This window comes from Salvelinus fontinalis, chromosome 31 (assembly GCF_029448725.1).
Source record: "Salvelinus fontinalis isolate EN_2023a chromosome 31, ASM2944872v1, whole genome shotgun sequence".
Classification (NCBI taxonomy): Eukaryota; Metazoa; Chordata; class Actinopteri; order Salmoniformes; family Salmonidae; genus Salvelinus; species Salvelinus fontinalis.
The window spans coordinates 29,093,549-29,116,403 of record NC_074695.1 but is presented as its reverse complement, the minus strand read 5'-3'; the positions used below and the strand labels follow the sequence as shown (position 1 = coordinate 29,116,403).

The 22,855-nt window shown below is 43.8% G+C and overlaps 1 protein-coding gene across 2 annotated transcripts in view; it reads right to left on the bottom strand.

The window, feature by feature from the left end:
- The window catches only part of LOC129829997 (metabotropic glutamate receptor 4-like), a 242,751-nt gene that overhangs the window by 132,586 nt on the left and 87,310 nt on the right, over positions 1-22,855 (bottom strand). For both annotated transcript variants that reach the window (XM_055892098.1, XM_055892099.1), the window contains exon 2: positions 3,747-3,963. In XM_055892098.1, the coding sequence (XP_055748073.1) occupies positions 3,747-3,963 (217 nt within the window). The remainder of the gene's footprint in view (positions 1-3,746; positions 3,964-22,855) is intronic.

The following is a 22,855-nucleotide window of genomic DNA, read 5'->3' as shown; positions in this document are numbered from 1 at the left end:
TCTTTTAAGGGTTGTAATAAGCCATTTCTAAGGCATTTCTAAACCATTTGTAATGCATTTCTAAACAGTTTGCTCACCATTTATTAATCATTACTCCCACATTTGTAAATGTTATTAGTTATCTAGTTCTTCACAAATGTATATATATTTCCTTAAATATCCTGTGTTGTGTGCTTATTATTTTACCATGTACTGCTGGAATGTCTACCAATGGCATGCCCATCTTTTTGTGAGAAATAACACTGGTCAGTAAGAAATGCATAAAGTATTTATAAAGGGCTCACTTTAGATTAGAGACTGCAATAATGATCAGAAAATGGTTTATAAATGTGGAAGTAATGATTAATACATGGTGAACACACACTTTATAAATACACATAAAATAAAGTGTTACCGGGCTGGATAATGTTATATGTTACGCTGTGAACTGTCAGAAAAAACATTCTGTATTTGGTTGATGAAAATGTGACAGTAAAATTATTATCGTACGGTATGATGCGTATGATGGATGATTGTCATAATGTTGTTGGCTATACTATCTAATTTTCCTCGTAATTCATGACTGGATTCCATTGATTCAGCATAATGCTATTTCATTGGTCCATAATGGACATTTAAGTGATAATGCCCGAGAAACCAGTGTTTGGAGGATATATTGGCACTGGTGTTGTTTGGCCCAAGACGAAGTTACCATAGTATTCAAATAATGATTGACATATTTTCATGAAAAAATTATTTTGATGAATTTATTCATACTATTTCATCCTTCCACAAGATATAGTCCCGAAACAAATCTAGGGTTGTTACCCAAGCCGGCTGATCGTTCCTTCTATTGGTTCGGTTGGCAGAGACGCGACCCAGTCGTTCAGTCTTTTTGTTTTCTATCCATGGACGCGACCCAGTCGTTCGTTCTAAATGTTCCATTGCCATACTGGCTGGCAACATTCGTATCCCTTGCTTGCTAACTATCCAACTATGGTTAACCTACAGTCACGTCAAACAGTGCAGAAAGAATAGCAACAATAGCTGCATTTGTTTAAGCCGTTTTCTACTGACATTTATTTGGATACATCCTTAGCAATGAGCTAATGAGGCACAATTTTGCCTGGTATAGAAAATGTGCTCACTCGTTAGGACACTGTTGTTCAGAGGAGCTAACCAACAACACAGCTAACACAATAACTTCAAACTGAAGCTGGAAAGACTGCAAACTAGCTGCACTTCATTTTGTTTTACCTTTTTCCAATTTACATTTCTTTGTTATATCCATAAAATTATGCCAGCTGATTCATGATTTCGATTGGCTGAGAAACGCTGCCTGCTTCTCTCTCTCGTCCCGACTCCCGACCCCTATACGTTCATTACTAAGGGACAGTTGGAGATTGAATTTGAATCTTGAAAGAATGTTGCAAATGTCGGAGAGACAGACAGTTCAAGGTTTATTCAAATCTCCATTGTTGAAAACTAAATGTTAGTCTAAAAGAAATGTGAGATAATGTCCAGATGCTTTTTATAGTGGAGATGAAGTTTATAACTTCCCTGCCTGGGCTGATGAGACAGTGGATTGCACAGTCAGATGAAACAGAGTAAATAGGCATTATAACGTCATAGATTTAGCCGGTGGTAACTTGTATAATAGACAACGGCTGGAATCCGCTTTTAATCAATCAGCATTCAGGATTAGACCCACCCGTTGTATAATACTATTATATTTAACAGTTGTTGTTTGATCTGTGGATGGAATGCTCAAATGGAACAGGTCTTTTATGACTGTCATTTGAATTCAGCTGGGTCACAACATTTGAACTACCCTGAAAACTACAGACCTCTCTGCCTCTAATGCTTGCTAAGGAGACACAGCTAAAGTGGCATAATGCCATACCTGAGCACCTCCAAAGTAGATGCAGGCCGTTGAGTCAAATAATACTGCAGAGATAAAAGCACTCAAAAGGTAAATTGTCATTCCCAATGAGTTCCCCTGATTTGTTTGGTTCTGTTCCTTGAACAAAGCAATTATTCAAGGACAGTCTCTCACCATGACATCTGCTATACACATAAAGGGTCAAGTGCCATTCAATCTATGTTAGTGTTTGCATTGCATAGAGATGGAATCATTTAGCAGCAAACAATTGATTGCGCTTTCAAGCCAGTGGCTCTTAGGTAAATGAAAGTGCAACATTATGTACAAACATGGCATCTATGGTAGCCCTTTACATACGTACCCATATACAGGTTGAAAATGGCAGATTTGGAACGTAGTGGCTGTACAGTAAAATGCTATACATGACATCAGAGCTCTGGCTCTGCGCTTCAAAGCGTTGTATTGGTTTTGACTGACAGCCGTTCTGAACTTGAGCACCGCACATGACAAGAAGTTGCCCCCATCCCTCCCGGTAATTGGGCAACTTTTGCAAATGTTTTGTTGTCTGACTGAGGGAAATGCTGTAATTCAAGATGACTCAAGGTATTTTGAATGATGAGACATTGAGGATTATAATAAATAGTGCTTTGATGTCATACAAGAAAGCCAAACAGCCGTGAGTCCAAATGTGCACAATTCCAAATCATAAAACTCATGTCAGATACTGTGTCACTATGTTTAATGTACAGTTACAAGATGACACAGTGTCATACCCTTGGTTGTTCTGAACAGAATGAGCCTGTGTTTGTTTTATTACATCTAAATGCAATCATGACTCCTTTCTATGCTCACCAAAATTACAATCTGTTTCTCTGAATTGCCTTGTGAAAGTTTAACACTGTAAGATTGTATTTTATTTAACTAGCCATGTTGGCAATAGAACAAGCTTTCAAATTATGCCCACCTGACCCAGATTGTGATTTAAAATGGCTGTTATTGTATTGCGTAAACAAAACTGTAACTGCGTGATGGCGAGGATGCAGGGTTGTGCTCCAAACAAAACAACAAGTGTGATAGCTCTAATTCCTCAACGGCACAGCTAGGAGAGCTCAAAAAAGTACCTTATAGTTGATGACACTTCTTTGAGTCATAAAAGTGCATTGAAATTGCTTAGGGACAGTGCACACTTTGGAGAAGTGTGTGGCGACTTGAAGACACCAGTTAGTCCTCTTGTCGTTTTTTTGGTCTTATGTTGCACCTACCCCACATTTTACAGGAATAGTCTTGTTATGTTACTGAAGGTATCCAGAGTATTTTCAGAGTACAATAAATGTAAAATGTACATAAAATCAACAGTGTAATGTTTAGATTCAGTCAGTCTTGTCTCAGATTTACTCACATTTGATCTAGAAATGTTCCCATTATCTCCAAACTGTTCCCTTTCAATTGCTACAATGATTAGGCATTTAATATTTTCTGTAAAAAACATTTCAATTTAGCCCTGTCCATATATGCCAATTCCCACGAGTGTAAAGGGTTAAGTGATTGGTTTCATTGCAATATGCCACATTCAACCATGATAATGGTGTATCCATATAACTAAATGTAGCTTTTTCATGCCCATAAACTACAGAACTTTAGCATTGCCACTTAAAAGCATATTCCCCCCATCAATACAAATCTACCTCATTTATCAGACAGGTAATCAGGTTAGTGACACAAAACATCGGTAAGTTTCCATACCTGACCAATTTGTGAAGCCATGTGATGCCATAATAGGTTTCTGATTGCACAAGCCAATAATTCATCATATTTCTCTAAATTAGACCCAACATGCATGTGGAACAGTGAAAAATATTGTTCAGGAGAGATGGAGATGACTCACCCTCTTCGCGGGACTTCTGTATGAAGGCATCCACACCGCTTTCTCCATAGTTACCCTCTGATGCTACTGTGGACACGTAATTCCAGCGCATGGCTTTAACTATGTCCACCATGGCCTGTGCCTGGTAGGTGTCCGGGGGCACGACGCGGGAGAAGAAGTCGTAACGCGTGTTATCGCTCAGCTCCGGAGCCGTGGAGGCATAGCTCACCTGGGGGATCTGAGGAGAGAGTGAACAAGAGAACATGGTGTGAGCACATACTGTACTTCCAGTTTATAGCACAGGAGGTTGGTGGCACCTTCATTTAGGAGGACAGGCTCGTGGCAATGGCTGGTGTGGAATGGTATCAAATACATCAAACACATAGGTGCCATGTGTTTGATGCCATTCCATTCGCTCCTTTCCAGACATTATTATGAGCTGTCCTTCCCTCAGCAGCCTCCACTGGTTTATAGTATTGTGAAATGCTAGGAGGAATGTTGGAAGTTAGAACATCTGAATTATTCACAATTATTCATTAATTGATTTTGATCAATTGATTTTATCAAGTCGGCTCTTGTTCAAGATTAGTACCGTAGGTCATTTCTAATTTACAGAGGTAATCAACACCTTTGTGAAAGACTTCACTTTGTGAGTAGGCTGTCAGCTCTTTGTTTTCATATTAGTCCCCTGGCTTACAGAATATATGTTAATAGCTGAGTTGTAAAATGTAGAGGCTTGATTAGCTGTGTTAAAATCGGACTTATATAATGTAGAGGCTTGATTGGCTGTGTAAAATGCTGACTTATAGAATGTGGAGGCTTGATTGGCTGTGTTCAAATCTGATTTATATAATGTACAGGCTTGATTGGCTGTGTTAAAATCAGGACATTATTTAAGGGGTAAGAGCTTGTAATAAAAGAGACATTGTAATAAAACTAGTTTGTAAGGGGTAATTTCATATAAAGTAAATCTAGTACCTAAAGGGAAAGGTCCTTGGTGGGATGATGGTAACATAATTGAGCACAGTGTATCACACATTTATGCGCTATCTGAGTTGTTTCATTAACCACCCCTCTCATTTCTCTGATGTTGATCAATACTATCAAACGATAGACGTACACCATGCTTGTAAGGTCAAATGATGAAGTATAGAGATACATTCTGGGTTTATCAAATTTATATGGGAATAGTGTCAAATAGCTGATGAAGAGGTAGGCTTTCCTGTTCATTCAGGTTACTGCTGAGTAAATGGACTGAGGTGATCATCTGTATTTTACTCCATATATGGAGGGTGTACCTCAGAATAATGTCTACTGTATTATTCTTCTGGGATATTACACTTCTGTACACTGAAAGTTTGACACCTAAAGAGAGTTGTTATAAATGTTTCAAAAATGAAGAAAATCTACCTCAAACATTTAGTCTCTGTCTGCTCACTCTCACAACTATACCTATACCTACTATGCCTATACCTACAGTACCATTACCTCAATTAGCCCAACTAACCGGTTCCCCCGTACATTGACTCTGTACCGGTACCACCTGTATATAGCCTCGCTACTGTTATTTTCACTGTCATTTTACAGTTTTTTTTAGTTGTATTTCTTTACTTATCTATTGTTTACCTAATACCTATTTTTTACTTAAAAATTGCACTGTTGGTTATGGCTTGTAAGTAAGCATTTCACTGTAAGGTCTACACCTGTTGTATTCGGTGCAGGTGACAAATAAACTTAGATTTGATTTGAACTATGTGCACAGACTTGGAGCCGCTATGATTTCATATAGTACTCTGCAAAAGTGAGCACAGCATTTCTCAAGAGTTAAGAAAACTCTGAGATTAAAGCTCAAAGTAGAGATGTAGGCAAAGTGGTATTCGAGTCAATCAAGTAGCACAAAAGCTATGAGCAAATTAAAATGTGATTCTCACAGACTAGAAGGGATTCATTTGTGGGTGAAAGGTGTTAAGAGACAAGGGCCTTTGTTCCAGGGCCTGTGATAACACATTTTAAGGAGCAAATGAAGGCAATAAACACCCTCTCTAGTAGAAAACTACCTACGTGGAATATTAGAAACATTTCTTCTAGTGTAAAAATCGACTACAAAGTGTAAATGGGATAATTCTGGTCATAAAGTCAGTCTCGTCCAAAACTGAGATTAGCGAGATAATTAGGAAAAAATGGTATGTCACAGAATAAAGTGTACTGTAACAGTTTTCATTGGGTTGGGTTTATTTCAACCCTGCCCACAGCAGGCAGGACCCAAGTAATCATCCATTTCAGCGCAGCTGCACAAGACCCGATCTTAATGCTCATGGTCAATTTGGTTTGACAGTCGATATACCTATGGGGCTAGTTAAAGACCATCAGTAAATAATACAATTTATATAGGACAATATTTCAAATACACTTCAAAACCTAAAACCAAGCATAAATAGCATAATATAATTTCTAAATATTGAAAGCATTTAATGAGACAACTAAAACGTTGTTCCATCTACATTAGTGCTGGGACGATACCAATAACGCGATACTCGTTAGTATTGTGGCAAGGAAACAGAACACGAAGAGGAATTAAGGAGAACAGCTCCCATGTTGTAAACAAACATCTTTATGTTGTCACCCAGAGTCACATTTACTTATTTTCCAAGCTATAGTACACAATATTTTACATCTGTTTTTTAACCTGTTGGGGATGGGGGCGCTGTTTAGACTATTTATGCTAATGTGGCTAATTTTTTAAACGGCTTCCCACAAAATCCTTGATCGTACAATATGCATATTATTATTATTATTGGATAGAAAACAGTCTATAGTTTCTATAGGAGTTGAAATTTTGTCTCTAAGTGGAACAGAGCCCATTCTACAGCAATTTCCCTGACATGGAGTCAGATTTGAGAAACGTTGGCCACTTTTCTGAAGTCATTTAAACGGGCACTGTCGTTGCTATGACTATACGGACACTTCTTACGTCTTCCCCTGGATGCCTTTACGTGATGACGATTCCAACGGGCTCGATTGCTCGTTCACAGGCCCTACAAATGAAAAAAACCTTTAGCTAGCAAGTCTTTTCTTGCTGCGTAACGCGCGTGGAAGACACCGACCCTCTCCTGTTCCAAGCGTTAGTTTAGCCTGTTATATTTCTCCGGTCATCTTTTCACTCGTTATAGGAGTTACAAACATCACAAAGTAGTTAATTTAAAGCGTTTTATAGCAATTTATATCCGTTTAGTGCGATTTTGGGACATTTATTTTTGCAACGATGTGAAAAGTTGGGCACGCTTTTCAGTTCATCCCGAACGTAGTTGACATTTCCACATGGCAAGAGGACAGCTTTCCACCAAAAGACGATTTCTCCCAAGAAAGGATCCTTTGCCCAAGATACTGATGGAAGAACAGCTCAAGGTAGGACATTTTTATTATGATAAATCGTGTTTCTGTCGAAACATTTTAGTGGCTTAGGACGCCATGTTTTTTGACGTAGCTTCGCTTGGCGCAAACTGTATTGAAAAGTAAGGATAAATTAAAAAATGTAATAACGCAATTGTATTAAGAATTAAATTGTCTATCAATCCCTGTCCACCCTATATTTTTTAGTCACGTTTATGAGTATTTATGTATAAGAGTAGATCACTGTCTAAGTGGCGCAAGGACGTTTTCTTTACCAGCTTGTCTACATTTCACATTGTCTAACCATGATTTTGGTGGCTAAATATAAACATTTTCGATCAAACTGTATATGCATGTTGTAATGTGATGTTACAGGAGTGTCATCGGAAGAATTCTGAGAAGGTTAGTGAAAAAATTAATATCTTTTGGCGATGTTGACTTTTATCGCTCACTTTGGCTAGAATCAATGCTGGGCTGCTAATTGCTATGTGCTAAGCTAATATAACGATTTATTGTGTTTTCGCTGTAAGACACTTAGAAAATCTGAAATATTGTCTGTATTCACAGGATCTGTGTCTTTCGATTCGTGTATGCTGTGTATTTTTACGAAATGTTTGATGATTAGTAGTTAGGTAAACACGTTGCTCATTGTAATTATTCTAGTCCATTTGTGATGGTGGGTGCAATTGTAAACTATGCCATATACCTGAAATATGCACTTTTTTCTAACAAAACCTATCCCATACCATAAATATGTTATCAGACTGTCATCTAATGAGTTTTTTTGTTGGTTAGGGGCTATAAATATCTTAGTTTAGCCGAATTGGTGATGGCTACTGGTGTTGGTGGACAAATAAAAGATGGAGGATTATGCTAATGTGTTTTTAGGTAATAGATGTACATCTTTACATATTGTGTCTTCCCTGTAAAACATTTTAAAAATCGGAAATGTTGACTGGATTCATAAGATCTGTGTCTTTCATTAGCTGTATTGGACTTTAATGTGTGAAAGTTAAATATTTTTAAAAAATATTTTTTTTGAATTTCGCGGCACTGGTTTTTCAGTGGGGGGGGGGGGGGGGTGCCGCTAGCGCCACGCTGATCCTAGACAGGTTAAACAACCAAATTGTTGTTCTGCTTCGTGTTTTCATTTTTGCCATGGAAAAAATATTGCGATACTGGTATCGTCCCTGTCCTAATTCACATTATTGTAATTTATTGACCGTCGCTAACTAGCCCCACAGATAGACTATCCAAAGTCAAACCAACTTTTCCATGGTTGCACACCAGTCGGCTGAAGCTAATTGGTGAAAGAATATGGCTAACCTGCTAGCTATTCTAAGTGACTTCAAGACATAACACCTGGTTAGACTGTTTCAAGTTATCTAGAAGGGTGAGTGACTGTAACTGTGTACTGTTTTGGCAGAGTGAAAGTGCAAACACTTCCCACGATCGAACAAACACAATAGACACTCGCATAAAAGCACGCCTCCAAGACCCAAATCTCAATCTCAGTTGAACTTCCTAATGAGGAGTATTCAAACCAAGGCTAAATCAGGAAGTTCAGTCCTCCTTTAATGTCACGGTTGTCGTAAGAACGGGACCAAGGCGCAGCGGATGTTGACTTCCACATATTTAATTCAAAGAGAAACTTAAACAAAACAAAATATATCAATAAACAAACAACTAAACGTGACTACGTGGTGCACATGCACAAACACAAAACAATATCCCACAAACACAGGTGGGAAAAATAGCTACTTAAATATGATCCCCAATTAGAGACAACGATTACCAGCTGTCTCTAATTGGGAATCATACAAAACACCAACATAGAAAATATAAACTAGAACACAACATAGAAATTATAAACTAGAATAACCCCTAGTCACGCCCTGACCTACTACACCATAGAGAAACAAGGGCTCTCTATGGTCAGGGCGTGGCATTTAAAGTAACTTGACAAGGCAGTCTTGTGTTTTCCCGGCATTCACAAGGGCAACATATAGACTTTTTATTAGTGGAGAGAACAAGAATATGGTGTTAATGTACAGTGCATTCAGAAAGTATTCAGACCCTTTTACTTTTTCCACATTTTGTTATACTACAACCTTATTCTAAAATTGATTAAATTGTTGTTTTTTCTCATCAATCTACACACAATACCCCATAATTACTAAGCAAAAACAGGTTTTCAGAAATGTTTGCCTTTTTTAAAATGAAATATCACATTTACATAAAGTATTCAGACCCTTTACTCAGTACTTTGTTGAAGCACTTTTGGCAGCGATTACACCATTGAGTCTTCTTGGGTATGATGCTACAAGCTTGGCACAGCTGTATTTGGGGGATTTCTCCCATTCTTCTCTGCTGATCCTCTCAAGCTCTGTCAGGTTGAATGGGGAGCGTTGCTGCACAGCTATTTTCAGGTCTCTCCAGAGATGATTGATCGGGTTCAAGTTGGGCTCTGGCTGGGCCACTCAAGGACATTCAGAGACTTGTCCCGAAGTCACTCCTGCATTTTCTTGGCTGTGTGCTTAGGGTTGTTGTCTGTTGGAAGGTGAACCTTCACCCCAGTTTGAGGTCCTGAGCGCTCTGTCTCAGTCTCCAGTATTTATGCTGCAATAGTTTATGTGTCGGGGGAATAGGAACAGTCTGTTATATCTGGAGTATTTCTCCTGTCTTATCCGGTGTCCTGTGTGAATTTAAGTATGCTCCGTCTAACTCTCTCTCTGTCTCTTTCTCTTGGAGGACCTGAGCCCTAGGATCATGCCTCAGGACTACCTGGCCTGATGACTCCTTGCTGTCCCCAGTCCACCTGGTCGTGCTGCTGCTCCTGTTTCAACTGTTCTGAAGTATGGGGTCCTGACCTATTCATCGGACATGCTACCTTGTACCTGACCTGCTGTTTTCGACTCTCTCTCTCTACCGCACCCGATGTCTCTAACTCTGAATGATCAGCTATGAAAAGCCAACTGACCTTTACTCCTGGGGTACTGACCTGTTTAGTGACCTGTTGCACCGTCTACCACCACTGTTGTAGACGGTGGTCATCTATGAACGTTTGAACATCTTGGCCATGTACTGTTATAATCTCTACCTGGCACAGCAAGAAGAGGACTGGCCACCCCTCAGAGCCTGATTCCTCTCTTGGTTTCTTTCTAGGTTCCTGCCTCTCTAGGGAGTTTTTCCTAGCCACTGTGTTTCTACATCTGCATTGCTTGCTGTTTGGTGTTTTAGGCTGGGTTTCTGTATAGCACTTTGTGACATCGGCTGATGTAAAAAGGACTTTATAAATACATTTGATTGATTGATTAAAATTTGATTTAAGTTTTGTAGGCTAGGCTACCTATTTAATTGTTTAATTCATGGATCAAGCATCAGACCTCATTCTGATCTCGTTCCCAATGATCAGTGCTTTCGTTTATTATGTTGCTGTCAACCGGTTCTGAATTTGCGATGCACCTGACTGTCCATGTTTTTCTGTGCAACAGCCTTTGGATTTGAACATTTGAAAAGTTTTGGTGTGTCCCCTAGGCTATTTGATTTCATTTATACACATTACATGACCAAATCATGTGGACACCTGCTCGTCGAACATCTCATTCCAAAATCATGGGCATTAATATGGAGTTGATCCCTCTGTGCTGATATACTGCAACACCCTCCAATCTTCTGGGAAGGCTTTCCACTAGATGTCGGAACATAGCTGCAAGGACTTGCTTCCATTCAGCCACAAGAGCATTAGTGAGATCGGGCACTGATGTTGGGCGATTAGACCTGGCTCACAGTCGGCGTTCCAATTCATCCCAAAGGAGTTTGATAGGGTTGCGGTTAGGGCTCTGTGCAGCCCAGTCAAGTTCTGCCACACCGATCTCGACAAGCCTTTTTTGTATGGACCTCGCTTTGTGCACAGGGGCATTGTCATGCTGAAACAGGAAAGGGCCTTCCCCAAACTGTTGCCACAAAGTTAGAAGCACAGAATCGTCTAGAATGTCATTGTATGCTGTACCATTAAGATTTCCCTTCACTGGAACTAAGAGGCCTAGCTTGAACCATGAAAATCAGCCCCAGACCATTATTCCTCCACCACCATTACAGTTGGTACTATGCATTGGGGCAGGTAGTATTCTCCTGGCATCTGCCAAACCCAGATTCATCTGTCGGACTGCCAGATGGTGAAGCGTGATTCATTAATCCAGAGAACGTGTTTAATAGCGGCAAACCTTACACCACTCTGGTCTACCCAAGAAAGCCATTTGTCAACTGCAAAACATACATAATTCTGCAGCACGGGTACTCTTGGTCTCTGCACTAGTTTTAAATCAATCCACGATTGTGCGCCCCAATACATGTCAGACATACTGTTAAGTTATGTACCCAGTAGGTCCCTTAGGTCCTCTGGCACTGGCCTTTTAACTATCCCAAAGGCTAGGACCAAGAGGCATGGAGAGGCAGCCTTTAGTTACTATGGACCCAGCCTCTGGAATAGCCTGCCAGAGAACCTGAGAGGGGGCCGAAACTGTGGACATATTTAAAAGAGATGTTAAAACACATTTTCAGCTTTGCTTTTCCTTAGGCTGCCTTTTAGTTGTTACGTTTGTGTCATTCTTTTGTTTTTTATCTTATGATTGTTGTGTAGTAAATATTTCAGTTTTTATTTTCATAGTTTTTTATTTGTTTTGTTTAAAGCACATTGTGTTGCATTCCTTAGTCTGAAATGTTCTGTATAAATGAAGCTTGATTTCATTTCATTTGACAAGTTGAAAGTCACTGAAGTCTACAGTGAGGCCTTTCTACTTCCAATGTTTGTCTATGGAGATTGCATGGCTGTGTGCTCAATTTTATACACATGTCAGCAACGGGTGTGGCTGAAATAGCCCTATCCACTAATTTGAAGGCGTGTCCACATACGTTTGTGTATATAGTGTATGTTACAGCACTAATAAATATGTTGAAATGGAACCAAATGATCTGTTTCTGTCTTCAGTCCTTTTTAAATAGCATAGATGGGCTATATGAGCTAAGGTTGAACGTAATTGTAAGGGGTGCATAACTGATAGCAGGGAGGTCAGACGCAGGAGATCAGAACTGGGTAATAACCAGAGCAGTTTAATTATCAAAACCAACGGCATCCAGAAATACAAAATATGGGTACAAAACCCGTCGCGTACCAGTCAAAATGTGCACAAGCACTTACAACAAACAATATCACACACAGACATGGGGGAACAGAGGGTTAAATACATGACAAGTAATGAGGGAAATGTAAACCAGGTGTGTGGGAAAGCCAGACAAAACAAATGGAAAATGACAGGTGGATCGGCAATGGCTAGAAGATCGGTGTCGTCGACCGCCGAACGCCGCCCGAAAGAAGGGAGGAACCGACTTCGGCGGAAGTTGTGACAGTACCCCGCGCGCCGACACCGGCCTCGGGTACAACCCGGAGGGCGAGGTGCAGGGCGATCCGGATTGGAGACGGTGGAACTCCTGTAGCATGGAAGGGTCCAACACATCCTCCACCGGAACCCAGCATCCCTCCTCCGGACCGTACCCCTCCCACTCCACGAGGTAGTGAAGGCCCCTCGCCCGACGCCTCCAATCCAGTATGGAGCGGACAGATTACGCCCTCGATGTCCAGAGGGGGCAGAGGAACCTCCCGCACCTAAGACTCCTAGAGCGGGCCAGCCACTACCGGCCTGAGGAGAGACACATGGAACGAGGTGTTAATACGGTAATCGGGGGGAAGTTGTAACCTGTAACTAACCTTGTTAAGTTTCCTCAGGACTTTAAATGGCCCCACAAACCGCGGCCCCAGCTTCCGGCAGGGCAGGCAGAGGGGCAGGTTTCGGGTCGAGAGCCAGACCCGGTCCCCCGGTGCGAACACTGGGGCCTCACTGAGGTGACGGTCTGCGCTTGTTTTCTGGCGCAGCACGGCCCGCTGAAGGTGAACACGTCCCATGCCTCCTCCGCAAGCCTGAACCAGTCGTCCACCGCAGGAGCCTCGATCTGACTCTGATGCCAAGGCGCCAGAACCGGCTGGTACCCCAGTACGCACTGGAAGGGGGAGAGGTTAGTGGAGGAGTGGCGGAGCGAGTTCTGAGCCATCTCTGCCCAGGGCACGAACGCCGCCCACTCCCCTGGCAGGTCCTGGCAGTAAGACCTCAGAAACCTACCCACATCCTGGTTAACTCTCTCCACCTGCCCGTTACTCTCAGGGTTGAAACCCGAGGGTAAGGCTGATCGAGACCCCCAAACGTTCCATGAACGCCCTACAGACCCTCGACGTGAACTGGGGACCCCGATCAGACACTATATCCTCAGGCACCCCGCAGTGCCGGAAGACGTGCGTAAACAAGGCCTCCACAGTCTGTAGGGCCATAGGGAGACCGGGCAGAGGAAGGAGACAGCAGGACTTAGAGAAACGATCCACAACAACCAGGACCATGGTGTTTCCCTGTGATGGGGGAAGATCGGTCAGGAAATCGATTGACAGGTGCAACCATGGCCATTGTGGAACGGGTAAGGGGTGTAGCTTACCTCTGGGCAGGTGCCTAGGAGCCTTACACTGGGCACACACCAAGCAGGAGGAAACATAAACCCTCACGTCCTTAGCCAAAGTGGGCCACCAGTACTTTCCACTCAGACAGCGCCCCGTCTGACCGATGCCTGGATGACCAGAGGAAGGTGACGTGTGGGCCCAATAGATCAGCCGGTCACGGACAGCAGACGGAACGTACAGACGCCCAGCGGGACACTGGAGGGGAGCGGGCTCTGCACGCAACACCTGCTCAATGTCCGCGTCCTGCTCCCACACTACCGGCGCCACCAGGCAGGAGGCCGGGAGTATGGGGGTGGGAACCATGGGCCGCTCCTCTGTGTCATACAGTCGGGACAGTGCGTCTATCTTCACGTTCTGGGAACCTGGTCTGTAAGAAAGGGTGAAAACAAAACGGTGAAAAACATGGCCCACCTTGCCTGGCGAGGGTTCAGTCTCCTCGCCGCCCGGATGTACTCCAGATTGAGGTGGTCAGTCCAGATGAGAAAAGGGTGTTTAGCCCCCTCAAGCCAATGTCTCCACGCCTTCAAAGCCTTGACGACAGCCAACAGCTCCCGGTCCCCCACATCATAGTTTCGCTCCGCCGGGCTGAGCTTCCTCGAGAAGAAAGCACTGGAGCGGAGCTTCGGTGGCGTACCCGAGCACTGAGAGAGTACGGCTCCTATCCCAGCCTCGAATGTATCTACCTCCACTATGAATGCCAAAGAGGGATCCGGATGGGCAGCACGGGAGCCGAGGTAAACAGAGCCCTCAGGTGACCAAAAGCCCTGTCCGCCTCAGCCGACCACTGCAAACGTACCGGTCCCCCCTTCAGCAGTGAGGTAATGGGAGCCGCTACCTGACCAAAACCCCGGATAAACCTCCGGTAGTAATTGGCAAACCCTAGAAACCGCTGTACCTCCTTTACCGTGGTGGGAGTCGGCCAATTACGCACAGCTGAAATGCGGTCACTCTCCATTCCCACCCCTGAGGTAGAAATGCGGTACCCTAGGAAGGAGACGGAATGTTGGAAGAACAGACATTTCTCAGCCTTGTTGTACAGGTCCTGCTCCAACAGTACACCAAGCACCCTGCGTACCAGGGACACATGCTTGGCGCGTGTAGTGGAGTGTATCAGAATGTCATCAATACACACCACTACACCCTGCCCGTGCAGGTCCCTGAAAATCTTGTCTACAAAGGCTTGGAAGACTGATGGAGCATTAATCAACCCGTACGGCATGACAAGGCACTCATAATGCCCTGACGTAGTACTGAACGCCGTCTTCCACTCGTCTCCCTCCCGGATACGCACCAGGTTGTACTCGCTCCTGAGATCTAGTTTGGTGAAGAAGCGCACCCCGTGCATTGACTCAATTGGTGTGGCAATCAGAGGTAGCGGGTAACTGTACCTCACAGTGATCTGATTGAGGCCTTGATAGTCAATACACGGGCGCAGACCTCCCTCCTTCTTCTTCACAAAAAAGAAACTCGAGGAGGCGGGTGAAGTGGAGGACCGAATGTACCCCTGACACAGGGATTCAGAGACATATGTTTCCATAGCGGCCGCCTCCGCCTGTAACAGGGGATACACGTGACTCCTGGTAAGTGCGGCGTCTACCAAGAGATTTATCGCACAATCCCCCCGTCGATGGGGTGGTAATTGAGTCGTCTTCTTTTTGGAGAAGGCGAAAGCCAAATTGGCATTTTCGGGGCGAATGCGCACGGTGGAGACCTGGTCTGGACTTTCCACCGTAGAAGCACCAACGGAAACCCCTAAACACCTACCCGAGCACTCTCGCGACCACCCCGTGAGAGCCCTCCGTTGCCATGAAACAGTGGGGTCATGCCAAGCTAACCAGGGTAGGCCTAGCACCACGGGAAATGCAGGAGAGTCAATGAGGAAGAGACTGATTCTGTCCTTGTGACCCCCCTGCGTCACCATGCCCAGAGGAGCGGTGGCCTGTCTAAGGCGTGAATTGGGAATCGCATAGCCACTGGAACGATGGGGATCCCGAAACAATGTGCAAATGATCTGTCTATAAAATTCCCAGCCGCGCCTGAATCGACGAGCGCCTTATGCTGGGAATGCGGGGAAAACTAAGGAAAAGTAACAAACAAAAACATGTGGGCAACAGAGGGCTCTGGGTACGAATGGTGCCTTCTCACCTGGGGTGATGCCAGAGTGCCCTGCCTGCTGCCTTGACCCCCAGAGGGACCAACCCGGCACCGACCGGCAGTGTGTCCTCTGCGTTTACAGATGGTGCACGAGACGGAACCTCCTCCGGTCTCCCTGAGCGCAGCACCTCCCAGCTCAATGGGCATCGGAGCGGTGGTGCTGGGGGATGGAACCGACAGACCCAGCTCTGGACATCCGCGGGTAGCCAGCAGGTTATCCAGCCGAATGGACAGGTCCACCAGCTGGTCGAAGGTGATAGTGGTGTCCCTGCAGGCCAACTCTCGACGGACGTCCTCGCGCAAACTGCAGCGATATTGGTCGATCAGGGCCCTGTCGTTCCATCCCGCGCTGGCAGCCAGGGTCCGAAAGTCCATTGCGAACTTCTGGGCGCTCCTCGTCCCCTGCCTCAGATGGAAAATGCTCGAAATGGTCCAGCACCGCACCGCATCTCCTTCTCCCCACACGGCGTTGGCCCACTCCAGGGCTTTCCCCGAGAGGCACGAGACAAGGGCGAACACCTTCTCACGGCCCAAAGGAGCCGGGTGGACGGTTGCCGGGTAGAGATCCAGCTGCAACAGGAAACCCTGGCAGCGTGCATCCGTCCCGTCGTACTCCCGGGGGACGACGAATCCGAGATAAATCCCACTAGGACCGGGTGAAGGGGGGGGCGAGTAGTGGAGACCATGGTGGTGCTGGTGGAGGCGCTGGAGGAATTCCCTGTCTTTCCCAGTGGTCCATGGTTTTGACAACGTGGTCCATGGCGACGCCATGGCGACGCCCTCGACCCCTATTCCAGGGGAACCTGCTCCTGCTGACTCCATATTGTGGGTGTGAAATTCTGTAAGGGGTGCATAACTGGTGGCGGGGAAGTCAGACGCAGGAGATCAGAACTGGGTAATAACCGGAGCAGTTTAATTATCAAAACCAAAAGCATCCAGAAATACAAAATATGGGTACAAAACCCGTCGCGCACCAGTCAAAATGTGCACAAGCTTACAACAAACAATTTTACACACAGACATGGGGGGAACAGAGGGTTAAATACATGACAAGTAATGAGGGAAATGTAAACCAGGTGTGTGGGAAAACAAGACAAAACAAATGGAAAATGAAAGGTGGATCGGCGATGGCTAGAAGACCGGTGACGTCGACCGCCGAACGCCGCCCGAACAAGGAGAGGAACCGACTTCGGCGGAAGTCGTGACAGTGATAGTCTGCCTATAACCAGCCTGAGTAGACCTATAATTCCATTTGTATTCTACTCAGAGTTAAAATAAGTTAATCCAATTGGAAATGAGCTATTATCAGGCTGGTTAATGCGATTCATGTCTGTTAAATTTGGAAAAATCCACCCGCACTCGGCCCCATCCCACCTACTCAGCCAGTCAGGATCCGCTACTGCCTTGCGGCCGTGGCATACAGTATACTTTTTACTAAACGATACGTGCTAAATAGTATGTGACGATGAGTACATAGTATGCAGTTTAAGTATGAGTACCCTAGTATATGTATTCGGACAATGCCAGTATCACTAATATCTACTGATATTTGTATAAATCTGCTCATATTCTACAAAATCCTAAACAGAAGTCCCGTCTTTGTACACTGAAGCTACAGTACCACTATGTGTCTGTTCACACTGAACTGCAATAGCCACTGTCCATCCTGAATCATTTATTTGAAACAGGGTGAGTCGTGGTTACCTGAGGAGAGAGATATGTGTGAGCTATGACTCATGCTGCTGAGTTCAGCTCTGCGTACTATGTTTCGGAATGAACTGATGCATTTCGCCAGTCTGTAGATCAGCGGCTAAACCTCTGCAATACAGGAGTAGAGTTAACCTGCCCAAAACCTGCAACTACAGTACAGTATTCCTCTGTGGTCTAGTCTGACTGCTGTAGCGCTATCCTCCTTCCCTTCTCTCCTCTCCTCTCCTCTCCCTGCCTCACACTGTAGTTGGCTTTGATGTGTTCAGATGCAGCTCCTATTGATCCTGCCACTAGAGTGTTCACAAGCTGTGCCCAGTGCCTGCAGCCCCTAACACCCACGTCAGCCTTCCTCCCGCCCCCCTACTCCTCCATCCACACGGATGTAGCGGTTAAATTATGCAAATGAACAACAGCACCGCAGTAGAGCCTCATTTCAAGTGACACCTGGAAAGTAAGTCACTATTTAAGTATGGTTTTGTCCCTTAAGAGACATCTTCTTAATCCTTGGAATGTTAGAGCAAAGATGTGTCACGACTCATCTTGTGTGAGCAGAATACCATGTAGGTGGATGTGCTTGATGTGTAATGACTGATGATAGAACATGAGATGAGTCTGATAGGAATGGTCCTTAGTCCTGTCACCTCAACTCCTTGCTCTACCCTGACAACAGGCCAAGCCGTCCTTCCAGCCTGAAAAGGCCACTGTGTGTCTCTCTGGGCACTCGGTCTCTCATAATTTTAGAGCTCATGGGGACACTCCACCGTCAGTCGTGTCTGTGGTCTATGGCATATGTCCAGAAGGCTCCCTAGGAACCGACAGAGGTCACCAGACTTAAACAGTGATGGAGGGGGCAGAGGACAACAGAGGAAGTATCCTACAGGACACAGATTCAAGGAACACTGTCCTCACACTTCACCTCCCAATCTTTGCTCCACTTTTGTCTCGTTTGAGGTTAAGTGAAACTGTTTCCTGTCTCCTTTGAAAGGAAAATAAGTGTTCTGGCTTTGAAGAAATTGAGAAACTTCAATCTGTGTTCTGCTCTGCCTCCTAACTGAACATCATTAAAGGGGCTGCTAAACTGTATTTGGAAGCTGCTAACAATGTCTTATTTTAGAGCGCTTGAATATTCACTATTTCACTTTCATTTAACTCATCAAAGACTTTCACCTACATCCAACAGAGTTCTCTCTCAAGGATGTGATTTCATTGTACTGCACAATTCTTTTACCTATCCTAGTGTGTTTTCACCTGTGCTTTTGTGTTATTTTGAAAGGAAATAAATATATAATAGTATATCAGAAAAGACAATGGACTGTTCCTGTCACACGTTGTGGGGTTGCAGTGCCACCCACGAGGATCACTCAGACTTTCCTCCCAAGGGAGCTTGTCTAAACACAGAACACACATAAACCAGGATAGCTGCTGACATCAAGCATCAATGTAAACTACCTGCAAGCCTCGCTTCCATTATTCCTCTACAAAATAACAGTTCTTAGCTCTTCAAGCTTTAAGAAAATGGCTCAAAACTTCGCTAGAGTAAAGATGTATGGGACTATCCAAATTAAGCATTACGAAGACTATGAAACATAGCATTTAAGTTTTGGGGTGCTTCATAAATCCGGTAATAGCAAATGGACTCCCTATAAGAGTTGGAGTTGATTACAGGATAGCACAATGACATTAAGCTAAATGCTGTTAATTGCTAAATGTTGAAGAGGGAAGAGGGATATATACACATTTTGTTTTTTTTTCAAGCAATGTATGGTGGTGTTACCACGACAACTCTGGGAAATATATCAGCCAAATAAAATGGCTGTAGATATTCAGGGACTATGTGTAATGTTTCATTTCTCACCTGATTGATTTTTCCTCCTGTAACAATCACTAAATTTCAGCATCATGGCAAGAAGCAGGATAGGCTGAGCTTATCATGTTTTTAGTTTGTCAGATTTCTCACTCACTCGCCTGATGTTCTCATTGAACACAGACACTACCACACTTTGACAGAAGGAATTAAACTCCCCAGCCAAGCTCCTCTCTGACCCATGAGAGAACGTGAGTTAAGACAAACTAGAGAAACCTTTGCTTGGATAGAATATTGTACCATGCACACATACAGCCCAGAGAACACCTTTTCCATCTAAAACCGTAGGCACTGCCAGGTGTATCATTGTGGCTTGGAATTCTATCAAGATCAAAGAGAGAAACCTAAAAGCAGATTCCTATATAGAGAGTTGGGCCAATGTGGTTTCTGTCTGAACCTACCGAGAGCGCTACTTTGTCTTTCATAGCCGTTGCTAAGTGAAAATGTACACTTCCTCATTGTACTGTTAATTTCTTCTAGTTTTCACAACCTATGAAGTGAAAGCAGATATGCAATTTGTTGACACCACAACACAGTACAGACTTGGACACACATTATCCCGAATGCAATAGAAACATTGTTTACAGTGGGTCATTACATAGGGAATTGTCAGAGGCGCTCTCACATTGTTACATCACCAGAATTTCAAGAATAAAGGCGCATTGTAAAATACAACGGATAGGTGCAGTAAAATACTCTATGTTGTTTTACAGGGTCAGCCATAGTAGGACTCATGGGAAAATGTTTCAGCTTGTCAGCTCGGGGATTTGAACCCGCAACCTTTTGGTTACTGGCTGAACACTCTAACCGATAGGGTACCTGTCGCTAACATGGAAGTTGTTCTAAGACCTGGCCAAACTCCTCATCCACTTTCTCTAGGACTAAATCAGCAAAGCTTTTTGCCCTCAATAGCCAGGTGTCCACTAACATAAACCTGATCTCCTTTGCTGAAAACTGACATTTCCCACAGATTTGTCATAAACATGATCAGAAAATTGAGGGAAATGCAATGGTGTCTAGTATCCTCCCCAATTTAGGAATGAACCCCCTTACCCCTCACCCTTCCCTCACATCCATTTGATTTCTAATGGGCTTGTGGGAGAAATGCTTAATTACACCAATGGAGTCTCAAGCAGATTTTTTTATGCAGTTTTAATGTTCAAATCGCTTGCTTTTGAGTTCATTTGGAACAACATCAATGCAGAAGTAATGATGTTCATTAGAAGCCTACAGAAATAATATACATCTGAACTGTGTGGCTGGCAATGTAACATCTGAAGCATTGTGGCTGGCACTGAAACTATTTTGCTTGGTGAATATTTCAGTCAAGTCTGTTTGTCTGACTGTGCATTTGCCAGCCAGGCAGTGAAACAAATAGTACAGGTTTATGACTTGAAGTGATTCATGTCTATTTGATATGGATGTCTGAGACTGATGAAGTTAGCTACCAGTCTGCCAGGTGGCTGTCTATCCAATGAATTGTGCTTTACTGATGTTCCAGATAGTGCTTTCTGACTGTCACTAGGCTATGTCTGTGGCTAGGCTATGTCTGTGGCTCTCTTTGTCGTGGTAGAGCAGCACATAGGGATTTAGTCAGATGCCCCCACAAACCCTGTACCATGACAACACACACAACGACAGTTTCACTTTACCCCTCAGGCTGCCAGTCTCCCAATAGGGGTCTGCAGTCGAACATGGGCTAGATTGTTAGTGGGACGCGGGGGGCTTCACACATGTCTGTCAGGTTCAGTTATTGGCAAACCCTGTCACGGCAAGTCCATCTGCTCTCAGTCGGCTCTCAGAGGGTCCCTGCAGAGCTGAACACCACATGCTGCAGCCTCCTCATTCGCCTCAGTCCCCAGGCTCAGGTTACAAACGATGGAAACTTTAGACACCTTCAGACACAGAGCAGACTCCTCCAATAAATTAAGAAGCCTCCAAGGAGAGGTACTGCAGCTACTGGGTGGGATTCAAGGTCTCCCATTGCCTGACACAGAGTGAGGGATTCCTTCGAGAGGAAGGAGAAGAGGGTTGTTCTACAGTGACCCTGAAGTGTCAACTAGTGTTTAAAAAGCATTAGCCTTCAAATAATGGTATAGATGGCTTCTATGGTTGATGATGTGTCCCACCTTGCTTCCTAACTGCATCACCAACATCAATTCATCTTCAAAAAATATATATGGTATGTGGCAGAATGAGACAAATTCTGCCAAATTTAGAACTGACTCAACAGACCCACAGTCCTCTACACAGGAACATGAACAAAATATATTTCTCTCTCCTGTCATTTTTGCAATCCTCCAAGCAGCAATAGCTTTGTCATAAAATGCCTTGTTTGCTCTGTCTGAGGGTATGAGAGATTCCTTAACACAAACTCCTCCAGCATCAGGCAGGTGACTAGAGACCCTGTGCTCCAGTCTGTGCTACCGGTGTTGTCCATCCTGGTTATAATACTGAATCACAGAAGATTTCTAATTCTACCAGTAGACTCTTTGGCTTGACCCTACACTGACTGTATGCCGCAGACCCATTCTCCCATCTGGGACAATAAAGTAACTGCTATTACTACTGTCTAATCCTGTGAACTACTGGAACCAATGCACTAAATACTATGAAAACCACACTATGATATTTCCATTGTGTTTAACTATGATGGATATTGTGAGGTTTGGGGAGAAAGATGAGGCCTCTCATGGGATCAAGTCCCTCTCATAGGATCATTTGCAGCTCTTGGCTTGGAGTCCATAATTAATAGATGTTCTGCCTAGAAAGCTGAGGACTGGAGAACAGGTTTTGCACTGCATAATATCAAAAGGGACACCTTTTTATCACCACCGTTTCAACTTGTGAAAATGTCAAACGCCCAAGTATAGGGAATCTCTTTATTTTATACCTACTGTATCTCTGATAGTTATTGTGTACTGTTCTTTTCTTTAAAGCCCATTGCAGTGTTAACTGGGTGATGAAAACTGAGTGATGAAAGTTATGAGCTATTATTTTTTTAATTCACAGTTTCAGAAATTAATATCTCTGACAATGAACTTCGAAATGTGTTGCTAGCCTCCTAAATATGACATATACCCTCTCACATGGTATTTCAGTTGATATACAGTAATAACCACATATACAATGACAGAATGGTTATATATTAGAGTATTACCTCAAATGATTTGTGAGGCACTATCAGCTCAGGTACTATTTGATGTTAGTCATCACACCGCACTAGGCTACCTCTAATGTGTCTGTGTGAGTAGCTCTTATCCCATCTTAAGAGCCATTGAAACGTCAGTTATTCACCACTGTGCATTGCACCATTTAGGATCACCTGCGTAAATACTGTATATCCCCATGCTATTCACTGAGTAGATGAGAACACTCACATTACAGAAAGCATCACTAAGCAAGTCATGCCTGAATAAGCTAATCTTCCAGCTCACTCCAGAATGGTGA